This window comes from Lichtheimia ornata, assembly GCF_029851405.1.
Source record: "Lichtheimia ornata isolate CBS 291.66 chromosome Unknown scaffold00013, whole genome shotgun sequence".
Taxonomy (NCBI): domain Eukaryota; kingdom Fungi; phylum Mucoromycota; class Mucoromycetes; order Mucorales; family Lichtheimiaceae; genus Lichtheimia; species Lichtheimia ornata.
Window position 1 is genome coordinate 165391 of NW_026695333.1, and position 16687 is coordinate 182077.

The window sequence follows — 16687 nt, forward strand, 5'->3', positions numbered from 1 at the left end:
GTATACTTCGTTCGATTACGTATTATGATGCTAGGGACATCCCCTTGTTGTCAACCATGGAAGAAGAATACACACGACGTCCGCTGAATCTGCTGGCGATAACACAATGAAACAGTATCAGCAGTAGTGTATCGCAATAAATATCTGTAGATGAACGTACATATGTTGTGTTAGAGACTGGAAGCTGCGATTAATGGGTGAATCGTGCGTGTGGTAGTGAATAATGCAGCGAGAGAAATTATGTATTGACCATATATTCACTCATCTGACGCTGTGCATGGAAGGTCATATTATTGATTGAGCTTCTATTACTTGTATATGGGCCTGACATACCTTACACTGTCAAACAGAAGGAGAAGACATGCTCTTGCACTGCTTGTTCCCTGAAGCAATTTATACAACCAGTCATCCCCGCCAGCTACAGCTGTTGTTAATGTGTACATCAAGTGTATCCTAACGCTTGGATGAATTTGAATAGCTACAACTAGAGAGTCTTTAGCGAGCGTAGCCATGGTAATCAAGCTATTCATGATTTTACTTTTGGCCCAAGGCTGGCATCAGATAGGCCAATTGTATGTTTTACCTGCAGCTCGCTCCCACACCCAACATAGATATAGCCATCCATCATAATAAATACGCATGTATAGCGTGCATCCTTGATACATCTTGTGGATAGCGTTTACTTTGCGTACCTTCTAAAAGCGTCATCATCATCGTCATTTGTACAACCTATCAAGGACGTGTTTGTGTAACCATCACGTGCCATTTCGCTCATTCTTCACATCTTTCCGTCAATGCAATGACACCGTATGCATTAGGAAAGCAACTCCACCACGCTTACAGCATAGGTAAAACACCAATTGACTGTATCTCCAAACTTTACAATGAAACGTGGGGTTTTGAATAGAGCAATGGGCTCGGCAGCCAACAGCACCTTGTGGCAGAAAGTTCAAGTTCATTAAATGGCTGTCCCAGATTTCGCATGTCGCCACCAACCAAACTGGATCTGGAGGTCGACCTGTCTTTGAAACGACGACCAAAAAAATATTTTTGGGAAACATTTGCGACATTTAGACATGAAACTTTCACACAAGAATATTAACAACGCTCTCTGTCAAACACGTTTCGTAGACTGAGCTACAATTCACGCATGTTTACTGCTGTAAGCATATTGAGTGCTACCACTAATAGATAGTATCATTTTCGTAACGAAAAACTGAAATGGCACATGATCAATTACGTCTATATTTTAGAAAAATAAGCAAGATCTAATAAGAAAGAATATATCAAAATAATATATATATATGCGTATTTATTATGGATGGATATATATATCTATATTTAGTGTGTGGAAGTTGGCTGCATAAATAAATGCACTACAAACTAGTGTGCCGAAAAACAAAACAAAAAATAAAAATCATGAATAACATTTATATAACACGCTCAGAAGACTCAAATTTTATGTCAATTAAATCAAGTGTTATAGAATACACTGATATGCACATTAACAACGCGTAGCAGTTTGGCAAAATTTGACTTGTTCTATATTTTGCTAAATTCAGGTCATGAAGAGCAGAAAAATACATCTTCTCCTTTTCCGTGTTTGCGAGTAGCCAAACCGGAATTTGTGTCCGCGCCACAAAACGCCAACTTGTCATGACGCTTCCATGCACAGCGTCAATGAGTGAGACACGAGCCGATGGCGACACTCCGAATTTGCGGAGCACCATGCCACACATCACACGCGGTCTACCACACCGATACGGCTTCCCCGCTACCTTTTTATTTATCACATTTAAATAACACATACTGTACATATAATTAGCTTTTTTGTATTCTAAAATTTATCGCTTTATTCTATCGTCCAAAGAATAAATAAATAATATATTCTTCTTTTCATAGTTGGTAACGAAATTATCTAACCTCTTACATTACTTCTTTGATGACAAGTAAACGAATGTTACGGTGCTTCTCTTACGCTGCATTTATTGTAAGCACGAACTTGTTGAATGGTATTTGCAAGCGAAAACGTCTTCCAAATCTCAAAAGTACAAGTCACCGCATTGTGCATCTGTTTCAGTAGTACGCATAGTATTTGAATCTACAAAACAATTTTATTTGATTAATAAAACTGACAGAAGCACTTAGCTAAGCGCTTTAATATAGTTGTAGCATAGAATACACTTGTTTGGGAAGCAAGATGCTGTTGAAAATACCTTAAAGGGTAAAAAGGCGTTCATCCAGTTGGTCGTGCAAATGGATTTAAGAAGGTATAAAATGTTGGCAGGATCAGGAAGGCCTTTCTCGTCATATTACGGTACCCTTAACTGAGGTGTCATCATTGTCCTCTATTGTTTCAGGGGCGACTGTTGCTTTAGCGGGGTGTGCGATCACCCACTAATTGCATCCTCTGTTCGTGGCACGATGGATTACCAAGAGGACGTTGTCATCTTTCTTATTATGACTTGGACAACATCTCGGAAGAAGATACACATGTCCAATGCACATATGACTTGGCGTTTGGATACAATCAATCACACCAAAGGCTCTTCAGACTTATCACTGATGAAGATACACGCAATTTATCGGTCTATCAGCATTGCCAGCAACTCTTTTCTCCTTGTTTGTGATTATGATATGCCCACGCCACAAAATACAAGGAAATATGGACAAGGTGAATGTTGTCTTTTTTTCGCCATCGTTTTACTCCCACACATCTCTTTCTTCCATCATCGTATCACTCTTCGATTGCTGGTACATCAATGCCCTTGGTAAGTGTCATTGTGGATGGACCTCTTTGTGAGCGATACATGTACTCATATTGCGACGATCTTTAGCCTTTCATTGTTATCCTACTTCCATTCTCTTGTTGTCATTGTGATATTTGGCTCTTTGGATAAGGTAAGATCCTGATCACCTTGCTTGAATTAAGCATGTACTCATATCCTTTTTTGATATAGCTACCTCTCGAGACACATATGCAAAGCTGGATAAGATGGCACGCCGCAACCCGCATGGGGAGGGTGATATTACAGCACAAACGCAAGAACTCGTTTTGCAGCGTTGAAGATTCTCCCGTGGCACCAGCTTCTGCTGCATCCACCATTCCATTGGCAGCATCTGTAGGTATTGAAAAATTCAACATGGCTTATTCTCACGTGATGAAAGGAAAGATGTGGTCATTGAAGAAGGGCAAAGTCGTTGGAGAAATCATTAAGGAGCATGCTATTCGCTGTAAAAACGAGCAGTAAGTATACATACCGAAAAACAATGAGAAAAGCAGCCGATTAACTTTTTTTGCTTTATTAGCCCTTCACATTCGTTTATCCTTGATATGGACGATCCTATACATGCGTGTCTAAGAGCATGGTTTGTAACAGCATGCAAGACATGAGCGAAGATGACTTCTACATCGAGGATGTCAAAACCGTACCTACCGAATTCAATGTACATTGGGACACTTGGTGAACAACTCTTGCAGAAGAGCGCGAGCTGGATAGATGTCAATTGAGCATTTCCTCTGTGGGCGACCAGCCTAGTCGGTCAACGCGAGCGATGGGCGGATTTGGGAAAGCAAGTCGGCTAGGAACAAGTTGATGACCTTGGATCCATGGATTATTTCCCCTTCCTTCAGCAATTTCGCAACCGGTCCTCATACAACGATCAAAAAGGACCACCGGGAACTTTGTCGTGCGTGATCTTGTAAGTAGTTATATCACACATGTACGTGTATCTGACACTAAGCGATGATACATGTAGGGCAATGGACCATGTATACTATTCCTCAAAAAGAAAGGGCCAATCTTGCATGAAATGCATCACGGACTCTTGGAACCTGTACGAGATGAGGTGTTTACGGTGTATATGCGTGTGCGTGAGATGTCAGATGCGATAGGGGTAAGTGATACTCGGTAGGGGATGAAGATTGGATAGTAACCTACATGCACACAGATGCCTATTCGCAGCAGCCCTATGACATACTGGTATTCGTTGTCATCGAACCATCTTCGCTATATCAACAACCTAGAAGGAAATGAAAATGTGCAAGGTGGATGTTTGAAGGTGGCATATCTTTTCCGACAATAGAACTAGGTCACCATTTTCAACCCTCCCCATAGTTTCCTCTTTCTTCTTCATGTCAAGTAAAATGCCGATTTATATGAACAATTACTATGATGCGACTTTTCCGATCAAATAAAATGAAGGTCATGGTTGTCTAGTCTAATATTTACAAGAAGCGAGATGTTCATGTATCTGTGGGAGGGTAAATGAAAAAGTGGAATCACAATGAGGGCAATACCAATAAATCTTGACATGTCGAGGGATGCGTTGTTCTTCAATTGGGATACTGGATGCCGTAGATGGTGTCTCAAGGCTATTGTAATGGATCACCGATGTAATTTGCATTCCTTCACGTATCACTAGTGAATAAAACGTTAGCTGACATCTACTACTATCGGCTGAAACTATCCAATACCTACCTTCTTTGGGATTCCAAGAGCGAGGGATACCTTCTTGTTCCTCGACGGGTGCTTTATACTTGGGATACTATTATATAGCATTATCAGTAAAGGGAATGTGCCCTGTACGCTCCCTCCATACACCTACCATCTTGATGAGTTCAGAGGGCTTGGCTATTCTAAAATCAGCTGATATGGCCGTCTCCATTGCCTCTGCTAATTGAGCTAGTAGATAGATGATGCATGTTTAGAAGCAAGCTTGATTCGTTGTTGCATTTTCGATATTTACCTGCTAATTGGGATACCTGCTCCTGATAGCGAGCTTCCACAGCTGGTGTCCATAGGTCGGTGGTTGTATCATCTTGTCGCCTTTGTTGTTCCTCTTTGATAATACGTTTGATAACCTTGGGCGTATTTTCGTCGGCAGCTGCAGCAGGGGTAACAACATAATCTTCAATTGCTTGATGAGATACTCGCTTGATGACGAATGTTCCATGTCAGTGTTTGGATATTGAAAGAAGTTTAATCCATTTACCTGTCCTAAACCACGACCGATGCGCTGATTAAGTAAGCGAAGCCATGTGTTGCGTAATCTGTATGATTGATAGAGCACAAAGGCTGCCACTTGGGCTGTTCGAAATTGGGCCATATAATACGAGTCAAAGACGAGGACACTGCAATCGGCGTTGGTATCAACTAATAGGGCGCATTGAGTGAAATGAACATGGAATCAATAGACCAACCTAACAAGCTTACTTGTTTTCGCGCAGAGTAGCAAGGTGTGAATACCTACAAAATACCCAACAATGATGTCAGCTGATTGCCATCAATGCAAGATGATGGTATCTGTCATACCAGGAACACGTGTAATGCCTAAAAGATAGGGTTTGTTTGTTTCCAAGAGTTGCAGGTAACACAGCAGCTGATGTTGTAATGCCCGTTCAACAGCTTCATCATCTACCAATTTCACAATGAACATCCTTGTTCTCTTTGCCGACCATGTAAACCAACAACAACATACCTTTTCTCACATTCTCGCCAAGACCTTGAACCCAATCCGGATGAGCTGCAATGACACTGGTTGGATGTATGGAAAGGAAATTCTTGACTACATATCATCATGACGTTGGATATTAGAAAATCAAGGGTCTGATACCAAAGAGCAAACATGTCACTTACAGCGTGTGTGGAATACGATTTCGTTGCTATTGCGATAAGGGTTGTGGGCATCACCAATGGCGAGTTGAGGATAAAACGCAGAACAAATGATTAACTTGATGAGATCAACGTCGACGGAGCTGAGTAATGCTGCCTTTTGCCTTAGATCTTTCAGGTTGTTGGTCATAGAAAACTCGAGATCACGTATATCGGCAGGTCCTTCATTATCCACTACAAATGGTCATGTCTTTGTTAGATGAGGGGTTAAATATTAGAATGAATGAGCAATAAAACAAAGAAACTTACTTTGCCAATCCTCTTGTCCTTCGTATTCCATTGTTAACACACGTCGCCGTTTGCTGGATCGTTGTTCGTATCGCTCACGTTTCAGCATGTCACGTTTTGATTGTCGCTCTTTCTATTACAATATCAATCAGTGCCTATTGCCATCATACAATGAATGGATACCTACCTCCTTATCCTCAGTGTCCGAATCAGCACTCAAGAATTGCAATAGCCCCGGTTGGAAATCATTCAGCACCTTCTCAAATTGACGTCTCATTTTGGCAATCTTCAATTACAAAGATGTTAGAATCTTATCGTTAAACAATGCAAGTCCCAATAATACCTCATACAAACGTTGCTCTTCCAATCCATGTCTTCTACACCATGAGCGTGATGATGTCTTTCGATCCGTTTTTGCATCCAGCCATTGTTGCCAAACGTTCAGTAGGGTAAATGGGTCGCCATGCTCTGAATGAAATATACGTCGATTCTATTGGACCCGTTAGCTGTCATAGCCACGCATACACCTTTCTTCATCCCACCTACCTTGATAATGTCTGAATGTGTGTCCGGGTTTAATCTCGTAAAAGGTGATTGTACACTGAGACTAGCTGCAATGGTAATAACTGGATCCACAAGATTGAACACCTTTCAAGAGAGAGTTGTCAGCTTCATCATGCCCATTTTCCACTGATACAATAAACATACCGTTGCCATCAAGAGCATCTTGCCAATCACTGCATCCACCGGTAGGTTGGCTAACACGGTTCCCAATCCAGTAATGTTTTCAGCATTATCAAGTGCACCAAGATTTTGAAGAAACTCCATGGAGGCATTAACAGCATCTGGATGTGGTGCCTGTAATAATACATTAGGCGACGACGACCTCATAATATTCACCAACAACCCCATTTATCATACCTCGATATAATCAAATGTCCTTGGATCACCTAGATCGAGTGCCTTGATTTGTAATATCAAAGGTTCCAATGGCGCACGTTGTATCTCAGGAACAGCGAAATCATTAAAGTGGTCAAACTCATTCTCCGAGTATAAGCGAAAACATTCACCAGGTCCAGTACGTCCACTTCGACCAGCACGTTGTTTGGCACTTGCTTTGGAGATCCAAAATTCGCTCAGCTTACTCATGTTGGATGTTGCGTCGTGAGTGAGTTCCTTGACCTTTCCAGAATCAACGACGAAGCGAATCCCATCAATCGTCAAACTTGTTTCGGCAATGTTGGAGCTGATGATGCATTTGCGTACTCCTTCGGGTGGCATATCAAACACCTTTTCTTGTTGATCCACAGCCAAAGTCGAATGTAGCATGAGAATGATCCATTGCTTGTTGTGCTCTGCATACTCCTTAAGTGCATCCGCTAATTGTGATATCTCATTGATGCCCGACATGAAAATCAACAAGTCGCCTCGTTCAGTGATGGGGATGGATTGATCAATGTATTCCATCACGCGTCGATAAGGTGCTGGATCAATACGCTCACTTTTGCTGGGAACCGATTCTTTGACAATGGCTCGTTGTCGACGATTGTATTCTGCATCATTGACCAGATTCTTATCCTCTTTGTCGGATGTCCAATAATGCGTCTTGACTGTATACATGCGTCCAGGTACATTCAATGTGGGTGCATCGAAGTATTGTGCAAATAACTCGGCGTTGATCGTAGCACTCATCAATACAACATACAAGTCTTGTCGTGTTTGCAATAATCGCTTCAATAGTGCCAATAAGAAATCGCCCATCATATGCCGTTCATGCACTTCATCCACAATGATCACGTCGTACATGGATAAGGTTGGATCTGCTGCATATTGTCGTAGTAATAAACCTTCTGTTAAAAACAGGATCCGTGTCCGCTTCGTCTTTGTCTTTTCAAATCGCACCTGATAAGCAATCTCTGATCCAAACTCGTTCAAAGTCTCATAGCTGACACGCCGTGCTAACGATGAACATGCAATACGTCGCGGCTGAGTACATGCAATCTTTCGATATCCAGCTTGCATAAGAATTTGTGGGACTTGAGTACTCTTGCCACATCCAGTATCACCAGCAACCAAAAGGACTCGATGTTGTGCAAGTGTGTGTAGAATAGCATTGGCATACGCTGTGATGGGTAATTCGGCTCGATACTTTTCAAGCTTCTCTTTGAGATTCGTCCTCTTTTTGTGCTGAAAATCATGAAACAAGATCAACGCATGTCGTAACAGCTCGCCTTCGCTTTGTAAAAGAGAGGATGATGTGCCTTGTTGTTGTGCTGATGATGATGATGGTGTTGCTGATTGTAAACTTTCTTTGAGCTTGACAAAGAACCCTATATACATGCTTGTTAATAACAAGAAGCATTCATTCATTCATTCATCGATTCTTATACCTTCAAATTCATAATAAATGGGAGATCCACGAGGCATCATCCATGCTGCCAATCCATCTCGTTTACGTGAAAAGAATATCTCGTCGCTCTCATGACTCCAAGGTCGATCATCACTCAATATCAATTTGCCACGTTGTTGTTTGATAAATGCTTGTCCCTTCTCAAGTGCCTCTGCTTTTTTGCTTGGATCGCGTAACTAGATCGAGCCAATGTCAGTATCGAGACGACTTCTTGTGTTGTGATCGCTTACAATGTCTCTGAGATTCCATGCTTTTGCTTTCAGGGCAGCCTCGTTCTTTATGAGTCGTCCGTCAATGTCGTATCGTTCTTCAGGAATGTATTCCTTGTGTCGTCGTCTGCGGTGCTGGTGCTGGTGGTGTTGGCTCATGAAGAGAGAGACGAAAGCGGGAAAAGAAAAAAAGAGAGAGCACAGCGAAAGGGATTCATGCGGGTCCTCCAAGTCAGCTGGGTTGCCAAGAAGGCCTTTCTTTCCTTGTCTATTCTTCACCATGGCCCAGCTACAAATCCCATTTATCAGTGTACCTCCCAAACGCACTCAAGATGTCGATTGGATATATCCACTCAAGCATTACATTGCTCATGTCTATCAAGAAGACCCAGAAAAGTACAATGAGGAAGCCCACATGCTGAATCGGTTACGCCAAGACACGCGTGGAGCTGGCAAGGATACCACAGGAAGAGATCTATTATACCGCTATTTTGGTCAGTTGGAGCTACTTGATTTACGCTTTCCCGTGGATGAAAAGAATGTCAAGGTGTTATTCAACTGGTAAGTCATATTGGGAAGGGATGATATTGTACCTGATAATAATCATAACCACTATTAGGTACGATGCCTTTAATGGACGACCTACTGCACAATACTCCCTTGCATATGAGAAAGCGAGCATCATCTTCAACATTGCAGCCACCTTGTCAGCAATAGCAGCCATACAGAATCGAGGCGAGGCTGAAGGACGCAAAAAGGCATTCAACTATTTCCAAGCAGCGGCAGGAATGTTTCAATACATCAACGACAACTTTTTGCATGCACCATCACAAGATCTAAGTCGAGAGACCGTCAAAGTGTTGACAGAATTGATGCTGGCACAAGCGCATGAATGTTTTTTGGAAAGCAGCGTACGTGAGAAGAAGAAGGATGGATTGGTCGCCAAGCTTGCGAGTCATACAGTTTGGGTCTATGGCAACATTGTGGATGAATTACAAGATGCCGTTTCACGAGGAGCAGGAATTGATAAATCTTGGGTGACTTTATGTCAAATCAAGCACAAGTATTATCAGGCCTTGGCTCAATTCCATAAGGCAGCGACATGTGAAGCCGAAAGTCATTATGGTGAACAGGTGGCTCGATTGAAAGCGGGTGAATCAGCAGCCAAGGAAGCCTCTGGAAAGTTATGCACATCGCTCATCAGCCAAGTACAGTCTTCTGGCAACAACGTCGATGGTACATTACCAGCAGATAGTGGCACGGTGATGCAAGAAATGACAAAGACGCTAGCAGCCACTTGCGAGGAGAAATGCACGGCAGCAACACGTGACAATGATATGATTTACCATGACAATGTGCCTCAAGAATCCATTCTTACGCCTATTGATCGTCTCAAAGCCGTGAAGCCGACACCCATCTCTGACCTCTATGGTCCCAATGATATCAGCAAAGTGATTGGCCCTGACATCTTTGCAAAGTTGGTCCCGCTCAGTGTTCACGAGAGTGCATCCATGTATTCGGAAGAGAAGGCGAAGCTACTTCGAGGCGAATCAGAGCGATGTGATTTGGCAAAGGCGGAATTGCAGACAGCCCTTGATTATATGAAACTCCCTGGATCATTGGACAAGTTTACAAGACAACAGGATCAATCGGTGGATGACCTCATGGTGCCAACAAAGGAGACAAAGCAGTGGGCGGATGATATTGCTTCAGACGAGAATCGTACATCTATTCAGGAGCTGATGGAGACCCTGGAGGGATTCAAACGACATGCATCACAAAAATTGGATGAAGCCACATTTGGCCTTGACAAGGAAATGCATGAATGTGAACGTATGCGTGTAAGTAATATGGGAAGGATGATCTATGTATTGTTGATATTAACATCGCCCTGGATGATGATGATGATGATAGGTCAAGTATGGTGATCAATGGACACAGCAGCCCTCTTCACAAACCACAAGTGATTTTCGACGTGATATCAAGAATCACCGAACCACTTTGCAAACGGCAGCTCAATCTGATGGTGATATCTTGCAACGATATGAAGGGGTCAAGGAGGACATTGCAGTGTTAAAACAAGGAGGCAAAAGCACTGCTCTGGAAAAGGCCTTTTCGGATGGGACATCTTTGGCTTTCAAACAAGATTCAAGCAGCAATGGTGGTGCACAAAGTTTACTGGATTTGGATATGCCCACGAGCAATCAAGGAGGGCAAGATAGCTTGAAGGATAAGGTCAACAAGGTCGAGAATGCCTTGGAGAAATTGCGAAGGATTGAGAGTGAGCGCAATGAGACGCTTCAGGATCTCAGGGAAAAGGTAGATATAGTATTGCTTTGGATGAAGGCCTTTGTTATTCATATTTTTTGCTCTAGTCATTGGATGATGATATTTCAAATGTCTTGATTCTCAACAAAAAGGCTCCCAATGTTGAACAGCAAATCTTTGCCAGTGAGCTTGAAAAGTATCAATCCCATCAGCAACGTATCACAGTGACGATCCAGCGACAGCAGCAAGCAATTCGTGAATTGACGGATGCATACAAGTCATTGATGGAGGATAAGGAGGCGTCTTCATTGCAGACACGCTATGATCGGATACAAGCACAACAACGGAAGGTGGTTGATCGGTTCAAGAATGCAAAGGATCGATACTTTAATGTCAAGGAAGACCTTACGTAAGTTAAAGTTCAAACCTACTATCGTACCCATACAACAATGCCTATCGATATTAATCTTGTTGTATTTAGCAAAGGGATCCAATTTTACTCCAATGCATGTGATGTGATTGATGTGTTATATGGCAACATACAGCGATTTCTACGAGAACGAGAGAATGAGAGAGAGCGACTTTCTGAGCAGCTACAAAGCAACCAAACTGCAAGAGAACAGGAGATCTTGAAGGAGAAGCTTCAGAATTATGGATCCGCTCCTCCTGCACCTACAACATCCACCTCCCAGGGCACTATCGACAATAATGTATCTCGACTCGTTGAACAAGCCCGCACGATGTCTTTGGGTGATCCTAATTCCACGCCCAGTTCATACAGCAACATGCCGATCTCTCAACAGCCTTATGCATCACCATTGCATACAACTACTGCTACGAGTAGTGTTGGGTCAACAGTGCCAATGTATAATCCTGCTTTCCAACAACAACAGCAGCAGCCTACAACATCAACATCAACAGGTTATGGTTATGGTGGTGGTGGTCCTCCTCCTCCTCCTTTACAACAACAACAACAGCAACAACAGCCTCCGTTGCCACCTAAACCACCATCCTCATCACAAACACCTACCACCACCGGTACATATAGCATGTTATCAGCGCCTTATCATCATACACCTACTAGCATGCAGCCAACGTCAAATCAAATGGCTCCACCAGTGCCTCCATCACCGTCTCCTTATGGTAGCATGGCAACACAGCAACAACAACAACCACTTGGTAATGCCTATACACCGATGTCGGTAGGAGTAGGAAGTCGCGGTCCAGATCAATATTATGCAACGGCACCACCGCCACCGCCACCTCAACAACAGTATCAGCCATATCCAGTTCCCATGTCATCACATCCTCCTCCTCCTTCTGGTGGTGCACAATACCCTGGTTACGGTATGCAATATCAACAGCAACCACCACCACCTGCACATTACTCTCAGCAACCTCCAACACCACAACAGCAACAACCTCTACCACCTCAACAACAACAAGGATCTACGAACAATCCACCTTATTGGCAAGGAAGTAGTAGTGGATCACTCTTGGATTAGCTATTTGTAGTTTATTTCTGGATAGCAAATGACATATATGGTAGCAAGGAGAAATGAAAGCGTGTGATAAACTTGTATTGTGATATGCGTGTGTGTGTGTGTTGTATAGAAGCGTGTGTGTGATACAAACATGTAATTACTGCTCCTTGTTGCACTGCATCATCCCTCATCGACATATGGCTTCTCCTAATCACCATCCTGCTACTACTATTACCACGACCACCAACTACTACTACATCATCCAACCAACCATATCCATGGTCCTCCAATGGGTCATCAATAAGGGATGGTATTTATCGGACACAAAGGATACGAATAGAAAGTGCAAAGCAAGCCATCCTATGTCTAAAACCTTAATTATGAACGTGTTCAAAGTAGAAAAGAATGTATTTGATGCGATAGGCTTTGCCATGCTCTTTCTATACAGATGGTATTAAGGAGAAGATGGGTCATCAGCAGCGTTGTTGTTTATTTCTCCAATGGGGCTTTTTTAATGTGTCTCGGGAGGAAGATGACGGAAAAAGCTCGCATCCCATTTTACGCGACTTGGTAACTCCTTGACCATCCTTGTTGTTGCCCCAACAACTATCACTCACTCACATCACTTATCCATCATTCTCTCTCTCTCTCTTCGTGTGTGTGCTCTCTCTTTTTTTCTTTTACCCCTTGTCCTCTCCTTTCACTCACTCAACCTGACTTTTTTACACCACACTTTATCTTTTCTTGATCCCTCATACACACACGCGCACCCCTTTTTCTCTCTTTCTAAAATACATCACTTCCACTCCCTTCTTTGAAAAAAAAACCACCACCATGGGTTGCTGTCAGTCGACTGAAGCACAAGAAGACAAGGCTCGCAATGAAGAGATTGAGAACCAGATCAAACGCGACAAGCTCAATCTTCGCAATGAAGTCAAGATGTTATTATTAGGTAACGCCTACTACTCTCTCTTTTTCTTTCCAACATGGGATGTAGTATATTAATTGATATGAACTATGTAGGTGCTGGTGAATCGGGCAAATCAACGATTTTGAAACAAATGAAATTGATACACGACGATGGCTATTCACTGGATGAAAGAGAGGCGTTCAAGGAAATCATCTTTTCCAACACGGTGCAATCGATGCGTGTTATTTTGGAAGCCATGGATGAGATGGGAGTGGCATTAGACAACCCTGAGAATGCCCATCATGCCACTGTCATTATGGAAATGCCAGCTCAAATCGAACGTGATGCATTGCCACCCGAGGTGACACAAGCTGTCCGTGGTCTTTGGAAGGATCCAAATCTCCAGAGTGTCTTTGAAAGAAGTCGAGAATATCAACTTAATGATTCAGCCAAATAGTAAGTCCTCACAAGTATCAACAACATACATGATCCATTCACTAATGATGATTATAGTTACTTTGACTCGATTGATCGAATCGGGGATCCCAATTATGTGCCCACTGATCAGGATGTATTACGCTCACGTGTCAAGACCACTGGTATCACCGAAACAACCTTCAACATTGGCGAGCTGACTTATCGCATGTTTGATGTCGGCGGCCAACGATCCGAGCGCAAAAAGTGGATTCATTGTTTCGAAAATGTCACTGCCATCATCTTTTTGGTTGCTATTTCGGAATACGATCAAGTACTCATTGAAGATGAGACTGTGGTATGTGTGGTATTTGAAAAGTCATCCTTCTTGATCGCTTAATAAGACATTTATAGAATCGTATGCAAGAAGCATTGACGCTATTTGATTCCATTTGCAATTCACGGTGGTTTGTAAAGACATCCATCATCTTGTTCCTTAACAAGATTGATATCTTCAAGGAAAAACTACCCAAGCACCCCCTTGCAGAAAGCTTCCCCGATTTCCAAGGCAAGTAATCCATCCCATGAGACGAGTTTGTATTTGGAATGCAAACAAACAATCAACTCACACATACACACATACGTCTATAGGACCCAACACGTACGATGCTGCCAGTGAATACATTCTCAACCGCTTTGTGTCATTGAATCAATCCGATACAAAGCAGATTTATACCCATTTCACCTGCGCTACCGATACCAAGCAAATCAAATTCGTCATGGCAGCTGTCAACGACATTATCATCCAAAACAACCTTCGAGATGTTGGCTTGCTATAATGGTTTTTTGTGCGTTGTGTGGACAAGACCAATGGTAATGACGACGAGTTGTTTTTCGAGCCATTTTGAAAGAGATGAACGAAAAAAGATGTCCCCCTCCCTCCCCAACCTATACAAAAATACACGCCCTTGCTCCTTTGTTTCCAATTTTTGTAACCCGTATACGTTCCTTTCTTTTACAAATATAATCAATGCTAGTACTATCCAATAAGTAATTGGCTACCACCATCGTAACACATTACTGCATCTGAGAGCGGATTTGCATGATTGCTGTTGTCTAAGCAGTAATGTATCATTTGCTTTTGGTTAGTTGCCATACAATGCACAGAATAAAAAGTACATAATGTTGTTGTCCTAACCTATACATGATCATGCAAGTGGACTGTAGGGTACTATCTTGTTCATTGAATCGGATAGCCGGATGACCGGATATAAGGCATTCACGCTTCTTTATCAGGCTGAGTGATAAGACATGGATGACTTCTTGGAAGATAAAATCCAAGGGGTGGGGGGGTCATAGACTTTAGTCTATAAAACGAAGAGCAATATATATTTATTGAACTAGATGGCCCAATAGGTCTTTTCAGTGTAAGAAACAATCAAATTGGCTAACTTTGCTAAAGTCTACCCAAATGGGGAAAAGTGCCTAATATCCAAAACCGCGCCAAAATGGATTGTCACGTCGATCCTTTGCATGTTACCAGGTGAATGTGCATGGTTGTATAAGATGGGTCGGATAGCTAGTAATCCAAGCAACTTGGTAAATAGTGGGACTTGGTTCTAAGCATTGCTTCGAAATGGCACATGACATATGGATGAGCGGCTTATACCGAGGAAAGGGCTGGTCGATATTCTTGCATCTTGTTTGATAGAAACCACTAACTCAGAGGTCTTGTGTCACGCATCGATGTTGTGGTTTTCATCATCCACCGATACTTCAACCAATTGGGCCTGGTCTAGATATTAGAAGGCAAGGAAAAGAGAAACAAGGACGATCATCTCTTTGAGCACACACGCACACACACCTCTCTTTTTGTAAAAGGTCGCTTTTCTTTCCTTTCTTTCTTTCTCCTTTCGTTATTCCCACAACGCACACACATGGACTGGTTCCCTAAGCGACGGGCATTCTTTACCCTTCTGACAGCCTTTTTATTACTATCGCTCGTTGCATTCTTTACGAATCTCTATCCTGCTCAAATTGGCGACATTGGTGCCTCGAAAGAAATCGTGCCTGATGCGCATACTGTAGCGAATGGAAACCAAGATGCAGCACCACCTTCCTCATCGACACCGACTGGAGCAGCAGCAGCCACCACTGAAGAGAATGATGATGAGACACCTGAAGCTGAAGATCTCGTTGAAGTGAACACCAAACCCACTGATGCCAAGGATTGGAAGCCCAAGACGTTCCCAGCGATGAGTGCCCAAGTGAAGAAAGTGATACAATCGAATGTGCTCAAGACGAAGAAGGATGATATCTTGTTGACTGCCGTGGCGAACCAAGGCATGGCTGAATATACATTGAACTGGATCGAGTCATTGAAGCGTACCAAGTTGGATACCAAGTTCCTTGTCTTTTCGATTGATGCTGAGCTGGAGCAGACGCTGATCGATCATGGCTATGGCGACCACGTTGTCCAGATCCCGCAAGAGTGGTTCCACAAGCAACTCTCCAGCGAGTTTTCAAAATGGCTTGATTCATCTTATACACCCATCACGCACTCAAAGACATTGGTCGTCGAACGTTTGTTATATGAGGGAATCACCGTCTGGTTCAGTGATGTCGATATCGTCTTTACTTCCGATCATATTTACGATTACCTCGTCGAGAAACTCAACTCCCGAAGAAGCACCACCGAGCTCTTGATCACCCAAGAAACAGAACAAAAGATTACAAACTCGGGTTTCTATTTGATGCGACCTACCAACACCAACAAGCGTATCCTTGCCGACACCATCATGATCCAGGATAATGAACCCAAAGTCACTCAGCAACGTGCCATGAACCGTGTCCTCGATGAAATGAACCTTTCTTATCAAACCAGCTCCGTTGCATTACTCGATCTCTCTCTCTTCCCCCATGGTCGTATGTTCTTTGAACGCAATATTCCCAAAAAGTATGGATACGAGCCATTGATGGTCCATGCCAACTATCGTGTCGGAGAGGAAAAGAAGAAATCACTCCAGGCTGCAGGTCTTTGGTATATTTAGATCTTATCACACATCACACCCCCACCCCCAATCCCCCAC

At 42.8% G+C, this 16687-nt stretch overlaps 5 protein-coding genes across 5 annotated transcripts; 4 read left to right on the top strand and 1 right to left on the bottom strand.

Moving 5' to 3' along the window:
* Positions 1-2565: 2565 nt before the first annotated feature.
* Positions 2566-3468, top strand: O0I10_003814 (uncharacterized protein; the record flags this gene model as incomplete). Its single annotated transcript, XM_058483881.1, has 4 exons — positions 2566-2771; positions 2838-2901; positions 2961-3247; positions 3381-3468. 4 exons carry the CDS (start codon positions 2566-2568, stop codon positions 3466-3468), a joined length of 645 nt encoding a protein of 214 aa, XP_058345270.1.
* Positions 3469-4221: 753 nt separating this feature from the next.
* On the bottom strand, positions 4222-8681 carry O0I10_003815 (uncharacterized protein; the record flags this gene model as incomplete). The annotated part of the gene is made up of 17 exons (XM_058483882.1): positions 4222-4421; positions 4482-4548; positions 4609-4685; positions 4750-4936; positions 4996-5156; positions 5217-5249; positions 5316-5417; positions 5482-5568; positions 5640-5849; positions 5925-6036; positions 6091-6189; positions 6247-6393; positions 6450-6551; positions 6612-6761; positions 6825-8233; positions 8294-8489; positions 8544-8681. 17 exons carry the CDS (start codon positions 8679-8681, stop codon positions 4222-4224), a joined length of 3477 nt encoding a protein of 1158 aa, XP_058345271.1.
* Positions 8682-8802: 121 nt separating this feature from the next.
* Positions 8803-12295, top strand: O0I10_003816 (uncharacterized protein; the record flags this gene model as incomplete). The annotated part of the gene is made up of 5 exons (XM_058483883.1): positions 8803-9083; positions 9142-10363; positions 10437-10841; positions 10898-11199; positions 11272-12295. 5 exons carry the CDS (start codon positions 8803-8805, stop codon positions 12293-12295), a joined length of 3234 nt encoding a protein of 1077 aa, XP_058345272.1.
* An 813-nt stretch (positions 12296-13108) lies between these two features.
* On the top strand, positions 13109-14437 carry O0I10_003817 (guanine nucleotide-binding protein subunit alpha; the record flags this gene model as incomplete). The annotated part of the gene is made up of 5 exons (XM_058483884.1): positions 13109-13226; positions 13298-13640; positions 13698-13956; positions 14013-14166; positions 14250-14437. The coding sequence occupies 5 exons, from the start codon at positions 13109-13111 to the stop codon at positions 14435-14437; spliced, it is 1062 nt and encodes a 353-aa protein (XP_058345273.1).
* A 1098-nt stretch (positions 14438-15535) lies between these two features.
* Positions 15536-16648, top strand: O0I10_003818 (uncharacterized protein; the record flags this gene model as incomplete). The annotated part of the gene is made up of 1 exon (XM_058483885.1): positions 15536-16648. The coding sequence occupies one exon, from the start codon at positions 15536-15538 to the stop codon at positions 16646-16648; it is 1113 nt and encodes a 370-aa protein (XP_058345274.1).
* Between the last annotated feature and the right edge of the window lie 39 nt (positions 16649-16687).